Source organism: Neopelma chrysocephalum, unplaced genomic scaffold, assembly GCF_003984885.1.
Source record: "Neopelma chrysocephalum unplaced genomic scaffold, ASM398488v2 Primary Assembly neopelma1_96234, whole genome shotgun sequence".
Lineage (NCBI taxonomy): Eukaryota > Metazoa > Chordata > Aves > Passeriformes > Pipridae > Neopelma > Neopelma chrysocephalum.
The window spans coordinates 109,323-123,896 of NW_020924883.1; the positions used below are offsets into that span (position 1 = coordinate 109,323).

At 37.8% G+C, this 14,574-nt stretch overlaps 1 protein-coding gene across 5 annotated transcripts in view; it reads right to left on the reverse strand.

The window, feature by feature from the left end:
* The window catches only part of PCSK5 (proprotein convertase subtilisin/kexin type 5), a 212,224-nt gene that overhangs the window by 49,032 nt on the left and 148,618 nt on the right, over positions 1-14,574 (reverse strand). For all 5 annotated transcript variants that reach the window (XM_027708433.1, XM_027708432.1, XM_027708435.1 and 2 more), the window contains one exon: positions 9,817-9,920. In XM_027708433.1, the coding sequence (XP_027564234.1) occupies positions 9,817-9,920 (104 nt within the window). The remainder of the gene's footprint in view (positions 1-9,816; positions 9,921-14,574) is intronic.

The window sequence follows — 14,574 nt, forward strand, 5'->3', positions numbered from 1 at the left end:
CTCCAGTAGCCAGTGTTCCTTAGTGAATAGCTTGTATGCAACTCCGACACTGCATCACCTTCTATGAGACTTTGCAGCCATTTAAAAAAATAGCCCAAGAACACACCATCTTAAAACATTACAGAATTAATTTCAAGATTCCATTTGCATTCATATCCTGGCACGTTTTATTTATTTCAGGAATTTAAAACTCATGTGGTTATTAAGTAAACATTGGTTGACAGAATGGACTAAAAGTGAAATTCACTTTTGGGCCACCACAGTCAGGCTCTACTAGTAGCGACAGCGCGTACCACTCAAATAGTTCCCCCACTCATGAGTGTTAGCAGCTTATGGACAGAAGTTCTTAGTCTTGGGATTCAGCTGGTCCACAGTCAACAGTGAGCATGTGTACCAAGCACAGCCATGACAAGTTTTCCCCCTACTCGCAGTTTTTATCCCCCCATCCTCTAATTTACTTCCCAGTGCTTGTTTAGGAATGAGTAAACCAGGTTAACACAGTCCTCAGAGCACATAGTATCTACTGTGTCCTGCATACGGGGACATTTAACCAGCCAGAGAAAATACCAGTGAGCCTTGCTGAAAAGCAGTGACCTGGAAGCCTGGCTTACTTCTCTGCCTCCAAAGGAGCAAAGTTGTGACAGAAACAGAAAACCTGACTACTGCTGGCTGGCAATTGCTAGGATAGACAAGCTGTTGCTTCTCTGCAGCAGCATTTGGCAGCAAATCATAAAGCCTCTACTGAAGACATTCATTTATATCCCTTGAAATAAGTCAGCTTATGTGAATGGAATAAATCTGAGGATTATATGTGTTTAGAGGGGAGAAAAAATGTTTGCCAAAATAAAGTTGGCTAAGAAGCATCTACAGTAATAGAAACTATAATTTTTTAACTAGGAGTAGTCTTTTTAAACCGGACTTCAATTTTATTTTTTTTACGAAAAGCACAAAGATCCATTGAAAAGCATGGCAGTTTGCAAATTTTCTTTAAACAAAAAAAGCCATTTTGTGACTGCACCATGGAACACCTTTTAAAAGAATGTAATCATTTCCTCTATTAGGAGAAAATTTACCCTCAGAGGTACATTTAGAATTCCTTGGTAGCTCAAAAGCAGCCAAATGTAATTTCATTGTATCAAACAATAAAAACACCTTTTGTTCTAGGCTTCAGCTCAGAATAGATTATGACACATGAATCAAAGGCACTGTAAGTGGAAATCCCGACAGATTGCTATCAGAAAACACAAAGATAGCATTTCTGTGCTGTCAGATGTATCAGGCACATGGCATCCTTCTTGTTCTATCCCACACAATGGCTCTATCTCTTCTGAAGTGTCAGAGCTCCAGCAGGATATTTACACTCAAACTAATTCCTGACTGATTTTGGCAGAGGAAGGGTACAAATACTCAGAAAAATCACAATAAAACCTTTTGCAAATTGTTTAATAATAATGATGCTGATTTTTAGAACTAAAACTTTACCAACCTTACCCCAAAACAGAGAAATTCATTAACTGAGCCGACTTCACACTATTCCCATAGAGCTATGTAGTAGATTCTCATCAGTAACCTGATGCAAAAGGAAGATAAACAGTAAGCCAAGTCTACAGACATAGCTGGGCAGTTGTGGATGAAGCTCAGCACCACCTCACTTAAAAAGTGACTCCTCAAAACCTGATTTTTTTGGAGGGCACCTAACTGATCTGAGTTGTAGCCCCTATTATTACGAGAAATTCTACACCATGACAGGATGTCTTAAGGGCTTAAAACACTACATTGTAGATGGTGTGATCTGCTTCCTAATCAGCCTGAATCCTAGTTCCATTAAAGTGGGTACACTGATAAGAAAACTACAACCAGTTTTGCAATTACTGAAAGGCCCTATAGCAAAGCAACAGCAGTGAAAAGCTTCGGTGTTCTTAAAGGCTTGTTGGTTTTTAAAAAGATAGAAATTCTCCACGCATAAGATGTCCACCATTGCCCTGGATGTATACAAGCATGGCTAGATATTTGTCTATAACATTCGCACAAGTGTACAGCATCAATAATTAGTATATAAAGAGGTCATAACTTTCAAAGACTTTTCTTTTAAAATTCAGTGTTCAACATCTATAATTAAGAACTTGTGCTTTGGAGAATTGCATCACTTTATCAGTCATTTTTTAAATTGTTTGATCCTGGTTCTTCTTTCTTAATATTGCCAAGTAGGAATTTCCACTTCACATTACATAGCAGGCTCTTAGGTTATGAGTCCATAGGGGAAGACTTTTAACCCTCTCCTTCCTCCCTACCCCCCAAGTCCTTTGCAGAGTTTTCATAAAGGTCTGAGTTGAGCTTCTTAAAAGGAAGTAATGTCAAGGGTTATCATTCCCATAGTATGCATCCTTTTAGTGATGTAAGTCCACTTGGCAATGCTTGGAATACTAGGGAGCTGCAGAGCATAGTAATTATGCATTGCTTTATATCTAAGACAAATGGTCATGAAGTCATCTCAGTTCTTGAGCTGAGGCACTAGTTTAAATACTTTGTCTGCTATGCTGATCACAGTTTGGTGACAATTCTGAGTGTTATTATAATACAAATGTAAAGCTTAATTATGCATCTTGCCTGCTGTTATTCCTACTTTAGAGCCATTTAATTTACATTTTAAAACACTGGTAAGTCTGACTCACAATATATGATCCCAAGAAAGCAACCAACTCTAAGATCAAATGCTCATCCACTTTCCTTTATGTATCCCAACACAGGCTTGAGGTTTCTGCTTAAAATCTGTTTTACATTCACAGATTCATTTCTTGCTTCTCAGAGACAGAAGAAAACAGTGTTGCAGACTCAACAAGTAAATGAGAAGCTTTGATGAAGAGTTTGAGGCTGGGTAAAGTAATTATGCCTCTCTATTTCTCTGAAAGATTCCCTCTCCTGCTTTGTACACCTTCATTTCTGGAACTATACAGACGTACTCCTGATCTTAAATGTCTTTCAACTGGAAACAACATTGTGTGGACTTCAGTTTGTGTTAGAGAGAAAAAAAATTCCAATAACCACAACCTAGGCTGCATAGTTCAATATACTTTCCAGCTCCCAAGGCTAGCAGAGCTCAGTTACCTGACAATTTCTTTGAGTTTAACATATGAAACACTGAAAAATTCTTAATGCAATTTTAATATTATGTTAAGGAAAACTTTATTTATAGCTGCAAACTGAACTGCTACATGTGGGAAGGAAACAACAGTCACCTAGAAAGGTTGCAGTGTCCCTCCAAAAACATGACAGTAATTTTAAACTTGCAGCTAAAATATGCAACTTACACCACTTTCCTCAACCATCTTGATTTCCAAATCCCACCATGGATTTTTCTCTAGCCATGACAATGATTTCTGTATGAAGCACTTCTAAATGTTATGTTATTGACTCTGTGATATTTAAATGTGGATGAGATTCCTGAGGACACAGACCTTTCCTATCATACATGTTCTGTCAGTGCTGGGGGAGACACTTTCAGCCACTGTTAGACTAGCTAGTAATCGGAGATAGTTTAATTCTCTCCTTTCCAGATGCTAATCTAAATGCTGCTTTGACTTCAAACAACTTCCAATCAGGGGTTATAATGCAAAAAGGTTCCAAATAATCTAACCAAGTCGGCTAATAGAAGACTAATGATTACCTATGTGAGTGCTAACATCTCTCTTGAGACTTTATATCTACCAATCTGTTGAAGACGGTCATGGATACAGGGCTAGATTGCCTTTTCCAAAAATACATTTGCTTTTCCAGAACTCTCGCTGCCAGCTGCCTACTTAGAATCAGAATATTTTAGGTTGGAAAAGATCCTTATAATCATCAAGTCCAACCACTAACCTTACACTGCCAAGTACTAAACCATGTCTCCATATGCCACATCAATATAACATTTAAATACTTCCAGGGATGGTGGCTCTACCACTTCCCTGGGCAGTCTGCTCCAGTGCTTGACAACCTTTTCAGAGCAGAAATTTTCCTAAATATCCAATCTAAACCTCCTCTGACACAACTTGAAGCCATTTCCTCTTGTTCTACTGCTTGTTACACCAACTCCCACCATGCTACAATACCTTTTCAGGTAGTTACAGAGAAAGATAAGGACCCCCCAAGCCTCCTTTTCTCCAGGCTAAACAAGCTTGGCTCCCTCAGAAGCTCCTCATCAGACTTAGCAGCTCTGTTGCCCTTCTCTGGACATGCTCAAGCATCTCAATGTCTTTCTTGTTGTGAGGGCCCCAAAACTGAACACAGGACTTGGGGTGCAGCCTCACTGATGCTGAGTATAGGAGGACACTATTTCTGATCCAATCCAGGATGTTATTGGGCTTCTTGGCCATCTGGGCACACTGCTGGCTCATGTTCAGCCTCTGCTGATCAGATTTTATGCTGGGTAGCTTTCCAGCCACTCCTCTCCCAGCCTGTAGCACTGGTTGTTGTGACCAAAGTGGGGGACCCAGAACTTCAGCTTATTGAACCTCACAAAACTGACCTTGGCCCATCGGTCCAGCCCTTCCAGAACCCTCTGCAGAGTCTTCCTTTCCTTCAGCTGATCAACACTCCCACCCACTTTAGTGTCATCTGCAAACTCACTGGGGGTGCACACAATATCCTTGACCACATTATTGGTAAAGACATGAAACACAACTGGCCCCAGTGCTCAGCCCTAGGAAACACTACGAGTGGTTGGCCACCAGCTAGATTTAACTCAATTCCCAACTATTCTCTGGGCTTGGCCATCTAGCCATTTTTTTAACCAGCAAACTGGGCACCCATCTGAGCCATAAGCAGCCAGTTTCTCCAGGAGAATGCTGTGGGAAACAGTGTCAAAGTTTGTTCTGTACATGTCACATGATGGCACTCAAGATGATCTGCTCCATGACCTTCCCTGGCACCAAGGTTAGACTGATAGGTCTGTAGTTCCCCAGATACTTCTTCTGATCCTTCCTGTAGATGGGCATCATATTTACTAACTTCCAGTCAACTGGGACCTCTCCAGTTAACCAGGACAGCTGGTAAATGATACAAAGTAGTGAGCTGTTGCCCCAGTTCCTTCAGGACCCTTGGGTGGATCCCAACTGATCACAGAGACTTGTGTGTGTCTAAGTGATATAGCAGGTCACTGACCATTTGCGCTTGGACTGTGGGGGTTTCATTCTTCTTCTCATTCCTGTCTTCCAGCTCAGGGGGTTGGGTACCCAGAGAACAATAGGTCTTGTTATTCAGGACTGAGGCAAAGAAGGTATTAACTACTTCATCTTTTTCCTCATCCTTTGTCATTGTCTTTCCTCCTGCATACAATAAAGAATGGAGATTCTCCTTAACCCTCCTTTTGTATTTATAGAAACATTTTGTGTTGGCTTTTACTGCAGGAGCCAAACTGAGTTCTAGCTGGGCTTTGTCCCTTCCAATTTTCTCACTGCATGCAGTTCATGACATCCTTGTAGTCCTCCTGAGTATCCTGCCAATGGTCTCCCACAGGTGATACACTGACCTTTTTCCCCTGCATTCCAGGCAAAGTTTTCTGTTCAGCCAGGCTGGTCTTCTTCCCTTAATATTTCAAGCACAAAAAATCACCTAGTCTAGCTTGCATAGAATATGATTTTCCTCATTTCTACAGAGATCAATGCAACTTCATGTGTTTGGTGTTTGATTGACAACAAACAGAGGTGGGATATTACAACAGCCAAACTCAAAGCTCCTGTTTCCCTTGCTCCATCCACTGTGTGTATGGGTATCAGGGCTGGATAGAGCTGATATTGGCTGCCAATGGCATGTGAAAATATCAGAAAGCATCTGTAAGACTGGAAGGTCTTTTGATATATGAAGAGCTTTGATTCATTGACATAACCACTGAAAAGGGCTTGCTATTTTTCAAAAGTCTTATGCCAACTTCTGACATTTTTAGAACATAATTTTAAATTTATTTATATTTTAAAAGTTATAGAAAACATGCAGTAGGGTGTTTATGAATAGTTTATTTGTGTTCTCTGAAATGCACATGTTGTTGTGAAGATTTTCTAGCTCATTTCTGAATTTGTTCCTGGCTACTGGTTACCACTATTTAAATCTGTCCAGTCTAGGTCTCTTATTTAGGAGCCTAGATAGGCTTGTCTATTTCTCACTCCCAGACTGTTAATGCTCTACTCACAACAAGAATAATCACCAATTTTATTTATTATTGCGATTAAGCAATTATATTAAAAGGCTGTAAAACATTAAGTGACCAATCCTTCTCACTGGTCACTCTTTGGTGGAAGTAGCAGATACTCTGGCTAACCTAAAGGGATGTGACATAACTCTGGTAGTCTCTTACTCCTTGGCAATTGAGGTGACTCAGTTTCTGTAGGAATAATATCTCCACTGAGCCTAGGAATGGTCTGGAATTGAAAAAAGTGGCTAGAGTTTTGATTTCATTTTATCTTATCTTTCACTGGCATTTTATTTCACTGTACTGAAGTGTTATTGTCTACGCTTTAGAGCCAGGAAGAGTAAAGTATGTTCTCTAAAAATCTCCCTACAAATTAGTGAATGGTCTGTTTCTCCAAAGGCAGTTTTTGACAGTATTTGGAGCTTCATTTACAAAGAACTGCTCACATGGTTTGATCGTTTTTCTTAAAACTGCAGTGTTTCGTTTTGTATCTTTCAATCCAGAGATAGGTTAGAATTAACACAGAATTTCCTTTTTATGAATGCAGTTGCAGGCTCTGCTGTTGACCAAACAGCTGGCAGAACAAGGAGCCTTTGCATACAATCTGCCATAGCAGAAACAGATCAGCAGTTTTGATATCTTCACAAAAACAGATGTTCTCAAGTATTTTTCCGTAAAATCAGTAATTAACAGCTTTAATTATTAAAAGCTCCCTCTATTGACAAACAAACTAACCAGAGAAGATCCTAAAATGAGCATTCAAGTCTTTGTTTTTGAGACTACGAAGTAACAAGTTCCTAAGAAAAAATACATGCTGTCTCACAAGAAAACAACTAAAAAAAAAAAAAAAGAAAAAAATTCTTGTTCATTCCTAATTCTTTTGACATGCATTTAACAAATGTTGTTTACTTGCCAGAAAATTAAACAAATAACCAGAACCGCTTTAGCAAATCACTAGTTGGCTCAAGTGTTTTTCATGAATTAATCTTCCTTTGTATAAATGTAAGACAGTAAAAAAAGGAGAACTTGAAACCAGTAATGACATCCATGAGCTCCTTCTGTGTGTTCTGCAGTAGCAAAACACTGCCAGGGACTATAGAAAGGGAGAGGGTTGCCATGCAGACCAGCAAAACAGCCCTCTGAAATGGCATGCTGACCCACTTTCAACTACCAGCTCTTGCTGACCCTTTGTTGAGTGAGAGGTTTTTCCAAGTTTTTGCTGTTTTTTACCCTTTCAGTTCTCATTTCTAAAGGGGCAAGCCTGTCTCTCTCTTTATTCTCGTTTTCTTCTTCCTCCACTAGTATGCATTGAAGAAAAGCAGATTGATACTTGTGACTGTCTTTCCTTAGATAATTAAAAATAATCTCCCATCCCTTCTCTTCTTAGGAATATACTGTGGAAGAAATATGTATCTTGTTATCAACAAAATTATGATACAATTCCTTAAGGAACCCATTCTGATCAGAGTAGTTCATCTATGAAAAACCATACTTCAATTGTTCTATGTGGGTTCACTATCTTTGTGATAGTGAAGGATAATAGTGTAATATTATACTAAATATTGGCATGTGCAATAGTAAAAAAACCTGTTTCAGTCTTGCAAGCAGCAGTGTGCAAACCCCCCTTTTAATTCAGGTTCAGATGTTGTGATTTAATCTAAATCTTTTCTTCTCCTTCTTCCAAAACCAATAGAGGTTTAAAGAGAGCTGTATTGTTATTGGAACCATGTGCTCAGCCTAAGTTGCCAAAATAATTTAAGCTAAAACTACTGTTTTTATTTGGGTTAAGGTTGACTCCTGAGCTGTACAGAGGTAAAGGCATTTAGATTGTCTTCCTCTTTTTCAATTCCACCATGGAGTCCACAGTGGAGTTTTGCCAGGTCAAGCTGTTTTTTCTGAATCCGAGTTACCCAGCTGAGCTTATCTATATTCATGACTTAACACAGGTGGAGAAGAAACCTTCTTCCACCCCTTTTCTTTACTATAGATATATACATGCTATAATGCATAGAAAAATGTGTGGCTCCACGGATTCAGAATAAGCAGGCTCCAATGGTCCCACAGTGTAAGTCCTGCTGCCAATACTGCTACTGCTGGGTGTGTTAGTGTGACCTTTCCTTTGATAATGAGTGACAGCTGCTGTGAAATGTCTCCCAGGGTGTTTGACTCTCTTAGGCAACAACTGGAAAAACATAAAAATATAGAATTTGGAAGTGAGTTATAGAAAAAAAAACCTCTGCTTTATGCTACTTGAAAAGTGTTCTTTGACCTTCATATAGCTTCAACAAACTGATGATACAGTAACAACACAGTAACGATCTCCTGCCAAAACTTTTTAAATCCTGGGAGATGTTTTACAATAACAATTATGTAATGTTATTGCAATTAAGGAAGTATGTATTTCTCATTATGTATGTTTTTTGTGTGTGGACATGCACTTTTAACTGGGACAAAATCAGGCCCTTGAACATATGAACCTTCAAATGATTAGGAAGCTCAAGTTAAATATCTATTTCTAAATCTATCCTCTGTAGTTAGAGAGGATAGAAAGGTTTGGATCAAAAAACAAGTGGTTTTTTTTGTTTGATTTCTATTCCATTGCAGCAGAAATGTCATAGGTCAGAATTATATATTAAAAGATGCTCTGTGGTAACAGTGCCTTGATCTGAAATAGATTAAATCTAGGCTTCAGTTTTAAAGTGAAACCGGGTTAAAGATTTGATGATTCTTGTATATTACATTTATCTCTTGGGAGATCTTGGAACAAAACAGATCAACTCTCATCTTTGAAAAACTATGTCAGTCTCGGGTGGAATTCTCATGAAAAGAAAATCAGAAAGAAGCCATTCTAGGGTTTTGTTTGGATGCAATACAAATTGAAAGCAGTAATAATGTAGTGAATGGGAATCAGCAGACAATCTGCGTTGAAATACAACATTGTAAGGATTCAAGGTTCAGTTTTAACCCATCTTGAAAATATATATCCTATTTAATGGCACAAGCATTTACCTCTACTTGCATTACAAAAAAGAAAACATATTTAAAAGATGTAGCTTTAATCAAATTTACAAGACTGTACAAGATTTTAGAAAACTACATGACAGGTGACTGAGTAGTATAGTAGGCCCCACTAAAAGTCATGATAGCTGAAGATTTGATTTTATCCTAAATCTGACAGAAATTCTACATATAAATAATATAGGGTTGATAATAAAAAAAAAGAAGTTTGAAAATACCATTTTGTCATTTTAAATCAAAATTGTCAGTAATTCTGAATAAGAACATGGATGAAATTCAGAAATTGCTGCATGTTCAACTCTAGACTATTTTATCAGAACACTAGCTATAAAAGGAAAAATTAGACACCACTAATTTACTTTGTCTTCTGCCAGCAGTGCATGAGACAGGATTTAAAGGGATTTAAAGAAGATCTGGCCAATGCATTTTGTAGCTGACGTTTTTTGGTTTAGTCCTTCTAAAAGGTTTCCCTTATGTAAGAGAAAGAAGATAGGTCCAATCAGACTGAGACTGAAAAGTCTCCAAACTATGCACAGCATAGGGGGTCAGACAAACTACTTGAGATTATTTCTTCTTCAAAAATATCAAATAATATATTGTTTGTGATGGCAAAGAAGAAAGAAAGCTCTCACCCTTATAGCCAGCTGCATTGGTTTTCCAGTCATTAGCATTCAGATGTCCTGCACGTGAAGTCCTGACAATAATGTGCTGTATGTCTCTCCAGGTCAGAAATGGACTATGAAAAAGGGGAAAGACAAAGTCACAGATCAGACATATTTTACCAGGATGTAGGGATACAAGGTCATGTAAGCTGAAAAGTATCCAAAGCAAAACAACCATCAGCTTTCCTTTGCTCCATTCAAAACAACATGTCCTAATTTTACAGAAATACTACATGAAATTATTTATACATCTGTGAGGTTTGCAATAAGCAGACTGCAACAACAGATGATAACATTCTATCGTATAAAACCTAAGGGAAGATGAAGGAGCACATTTCACACAGAGGCAACTTTTATGACCACCAACTACTGCACTCCAATCAGTGCAAAGGAGAAGAAATCAAACTTCTGGCTTGCTGAAAAGCTCTACTCAACCTCACTATCTGCTAGCTCAAGCTGGCAATTGCTTTAGACTTCCAGTTCCTATTGAACTTATTTCAGGTGCCTCTCTTGTTATTAATTTGCCTACTACCCCTGGTCTTGGAATTCACTGAGGGTCTATGCGTATTTTTCAAGAGGACCAAGCAGTCAGCACTGCATCTGGAGAGCTGGATAGTTACAGAGCAAGTACGTGATTGCACAGATATGTATTCCTTTAAGGGACTGTAGAACAAGTAGCTGATTGCACAGATGTGTACTCCTTTAAGGGATTCCTAATAACCTGTCCACCCAGAACATGAAAGAAGATGCCATCTGTATCCTCACTATTTTTAATACACGTTTATCTTGTAGGACTAGGGCAAATCTTTAGGGATTGCAGTTTTCCTGTTTCTTCTATATCCACATCAAGGAGAATTTCTTCACTTAAAAGATGATCTACATGCGCAATCATTGGGGTACTTTTTCTTTCTCCTTCCAATTTTTCAGTTTTTCTAGCATTGTCTTTAAAAATGCAGTTTAATAGAGGGAATGATAAAGTGAGCCATCAAATAATGAAGAGGAAAAAAGTACTGTGGTGTAGAACACCAGTCACTAAGTATCATTCTCAGAGGATCATTATCTGCCCCTATTGCACACACTGCCACAATTCCACTCAGCCGTAATGATGAAGACAGACCAGAATGAAGTTTATCAGACTCAGAACTGGCAGTCTACGTTGACCAGGACTGGCAGTCATTGAAAACCTGGGAAACTTTGGTTCAGTTTCTTAAGACATGCTCTTGTGTCTCTCAGACTAGGAAGTCATTTGGACCGCCAGAAAAGCGACTCAGACTCAGCACTTATCTTCATGGGATTATACTTGGGCTCTTGTTTCCATTTGTTGGTAGAAAGTACACCAAAACAACAGCCGTAAGTGTGTGGGGAAGGTCAGCTCAGGGGTGACTGTGAATGGGTCACAATCTGGGATGAGGGGGACATTGCTGTCACATGGAGTGACTCCATACAATTAAAACAATTTACAAGAGCTACAAGTTACATAGTCATGTTACAAGAAATTTCAAAGAGAAATAATTTGATAAAACACACCGAGGGCAACAACAAACATGCAGAAATGTTTTAAGTCTTCCTGACAGGGAAGACAGAAAAATCTCACTCGTCTCTCTGTTTGATGTACAGAAATGAATGTTGCACAGAGTGGCATCCCACACGCACTGTTCACACCTTCCAGGACTTGTTTTGTCAAACGAATGTCTTTTTGGAAATACCTGGGTAATCAGTGCTTTATGGCACTTACACATGGAAGTAGAATCCTGCTTATCCTGTGAGCCAAAATCAAGCAATTAGAAAGCAATCAGTGAATACATTAGACAATCTGTGAAGAAATGGAGACTTTGTTTTTCATTCAAGATGCACCAGTTTAGTTTTCCAGGTGATAAATTTCAGTTTCCACAAGCTGCAGCTTTAGGGGAAGGCAGTAGGTGCAGAGGAGTTACTGCAAACCAGTAGTCAATTTGTTTATAGAAAACCTCCCTCCTAGCCTGTGTTCTGTGTGCATGTAGATATAAATTCTTGGGTATTAAACAATGGAAATTAACTTGTGTTGGTGGAATTACTGAAAATGAAAACAAGTTGCAGAATCATGGTCTGTCATTCCATACAGAAGAGAAAAACTTGGGACATATACGACATTCAATCACATGTAACTCATTTTTACACATTTTATTTTCCTACAGCCTTATAAACCATATGCTTGAAAATAAGTAGGAGTTGCCTGAAAATGTCAGAATTCTTTTAAGTGACAAGATTGTATGGCATAATGAAACAAAAGTGAAAAAACACGGAACTATACATATTTTTCTCATTTCCTTTGCAGTAATATGATTTTAATTCTGAATGTAAATTTTCCACAGGAGAACATTTCCCAGTGAGTTTGTGTGGACCATGGGAAGGCTGATGTAACCTAGCACCTTTCCACCAACATCTGGGGCATCACAGGAAGCGGCACGCATTTTTTTAGAGTCAACACAGAAAGTCCTGTTCATGTTTGTGGTTGAAACAGAAAGAGGAGATGGAATATCTCAAGAAGGAAGGTGAGTTCTAAATAAACATCTCATTAATTGTAGCCAGATTTTTTTGTCATTTCTTTCAAACTCTATCAATTCACAGCCATTCAATTTCTCTGGTTTTGGCTACAAGATATAAGGGTATTACGATATTTAAAATATTCTGTTGTACTTAATGAGAGCTTATGCCTTCTGTCCCTAATCATTTTTTAAAACACTAATATGCCCATAGGTACTTTTTTTCTTATGGTGCGATTTCTCACACTAGATTGTTGGACTAGAATGACAGTAATTGTTTATCCAACTGAGTTGGTAAAAACTACTGAAAAAGAAGATTAAAAAAACCTTATGGAATGTAAGGAGCATTAAGGGTTTGCAAGATAGGGGATACTTGTACAGTCACGTAATATGCTTCAGGAAAAAAAAAAGTAGATTTTATACCACCTCAGGAATTTCACTGGGAGCCAGTGTAAAGTCTTAGAAAAACATGTTCCAAGACTTCAGGAAGACCTCCAGGAATCCTGAGAGCTACATTCTTTATAATCTGGAATCTGAACAATCTGTTATTTTATAAAGCAAGTTGTCCATGATAGTGGTGAAAAACAACAAGGCACTAAAATGCTCTTCTCAACTTCTAAAGCAGGGAATCAAGACAGAGAACACTAAACCGACTATTTAAAGAGGAATGATGGACCTAATGGTGGATCTAACTATGTCTAGATAAAGGATCTAAGGATATAGCAGTTTTCACTTTATAATACTAGCCTCACATAAACTAGACTTAGTTGATCAGTCAACAAATGAGATTATCTCTCAGAATTACGATTTATTTCTAAAAACAAAATCATGGTAGATCTTGAAAACCGAGCCATTTGCTGTTCTATTTCCTATCCTTAGGTAATAATAAAAAATAATGTAAGATTTTCTATGTCAGAAAATCTTGATCAAAAATCTGATTTTCAGGACACAACATTGTATGTACATAGTTAAATCAGTCTGTCCCTTATGCAATATTGAAATCTGCTTGCTTACTGTGTAATCCATAAGATTTCTACATTTTCTTCGCAAGGAATGGCAACTTGGACATATTTATTTCTAAGAGATTTAACAGCATATGAACAACATTGAAATCAGTTTCTGAAGCCTAGTGTAGCTCCTTCACTGTAGTCAGATTGAAATCTTCTCTCTACAGTAGACACCTCATTTGAAACAAAATAGGTCTGCAATTATTTGCCATTTTTTTTGCAGAAACTTGAACCAAAAAAAGAAGAAAAAAAAGAAAAAAGAAAAATATAGAAACTGGAATTATGTCAAAATAGCAGTTCATTCGAAGAAAGAAGGACTTTTTAACTTATTTTTAAACAAGATAGACTAGAAGTCAATTTTAAAGCATCCGCAAAAATCACAGAATTGGTCAAGGATTTGTAAAACATGTCAAAATTGGCTCCTAAGTGAGTAAATAGTTTTTTGCTAGCCATGAGGGAGGGCTTCAGATCCAGACAAGGTGTCACTGATGTTAATAGATTTACTACTTGAATAATCTCAGAAGAATTAATGGCTAAATATCTTGAGATGAACAAATGCATTAACAAGAACAGTTATCAAACTAATTGACTGATTTTAAAAAATGGACATTTTCCGTCCAGTAATTTTATTTCTCAATGTCTCATCTAAAATTGCCTTGGGATTATACATACCACACAATACTCAAAATCAAACCAGAATAAGCAGAAGTGCATACCAAAGTGCTTGTGCAGCAGTCAAAAAATAACGAATGCTGTGTCCTTAACCAATAGTCATACTCTAAGGTACAACTCTCTTCCTTCAGGTTTCTCAAAATGTTTATGAAGCAAGAAGAATAAAATATATTACAGTAATTATATCTTTAAGCAGGGTCTTTAGAAATTACGAGTAGATCATCCTTTCTGGCCAAATCTGATTTCTTCATTCCACAAGTAGTCTCCCTAGTGACAATTGGGCTAATCCAGAAAATAGTAAAGAATTCAGGCTCTATCCTTTGGCATAGTGATACTGTGCCAATAATAATTGTTCAGAGTAAATAACAGGTGGAAAAAATATCACTCAATGCAATAAACAAATAGGACAAAACTTTGCTCTGTTGCTGGGGGTTTTTTTTTTAGCAAAATTATATGGTTAGCAACATGAATAATGATTGCTACATTATCTTCATAATCAGCAATCTGAATGTGATAAATGTAGCCTA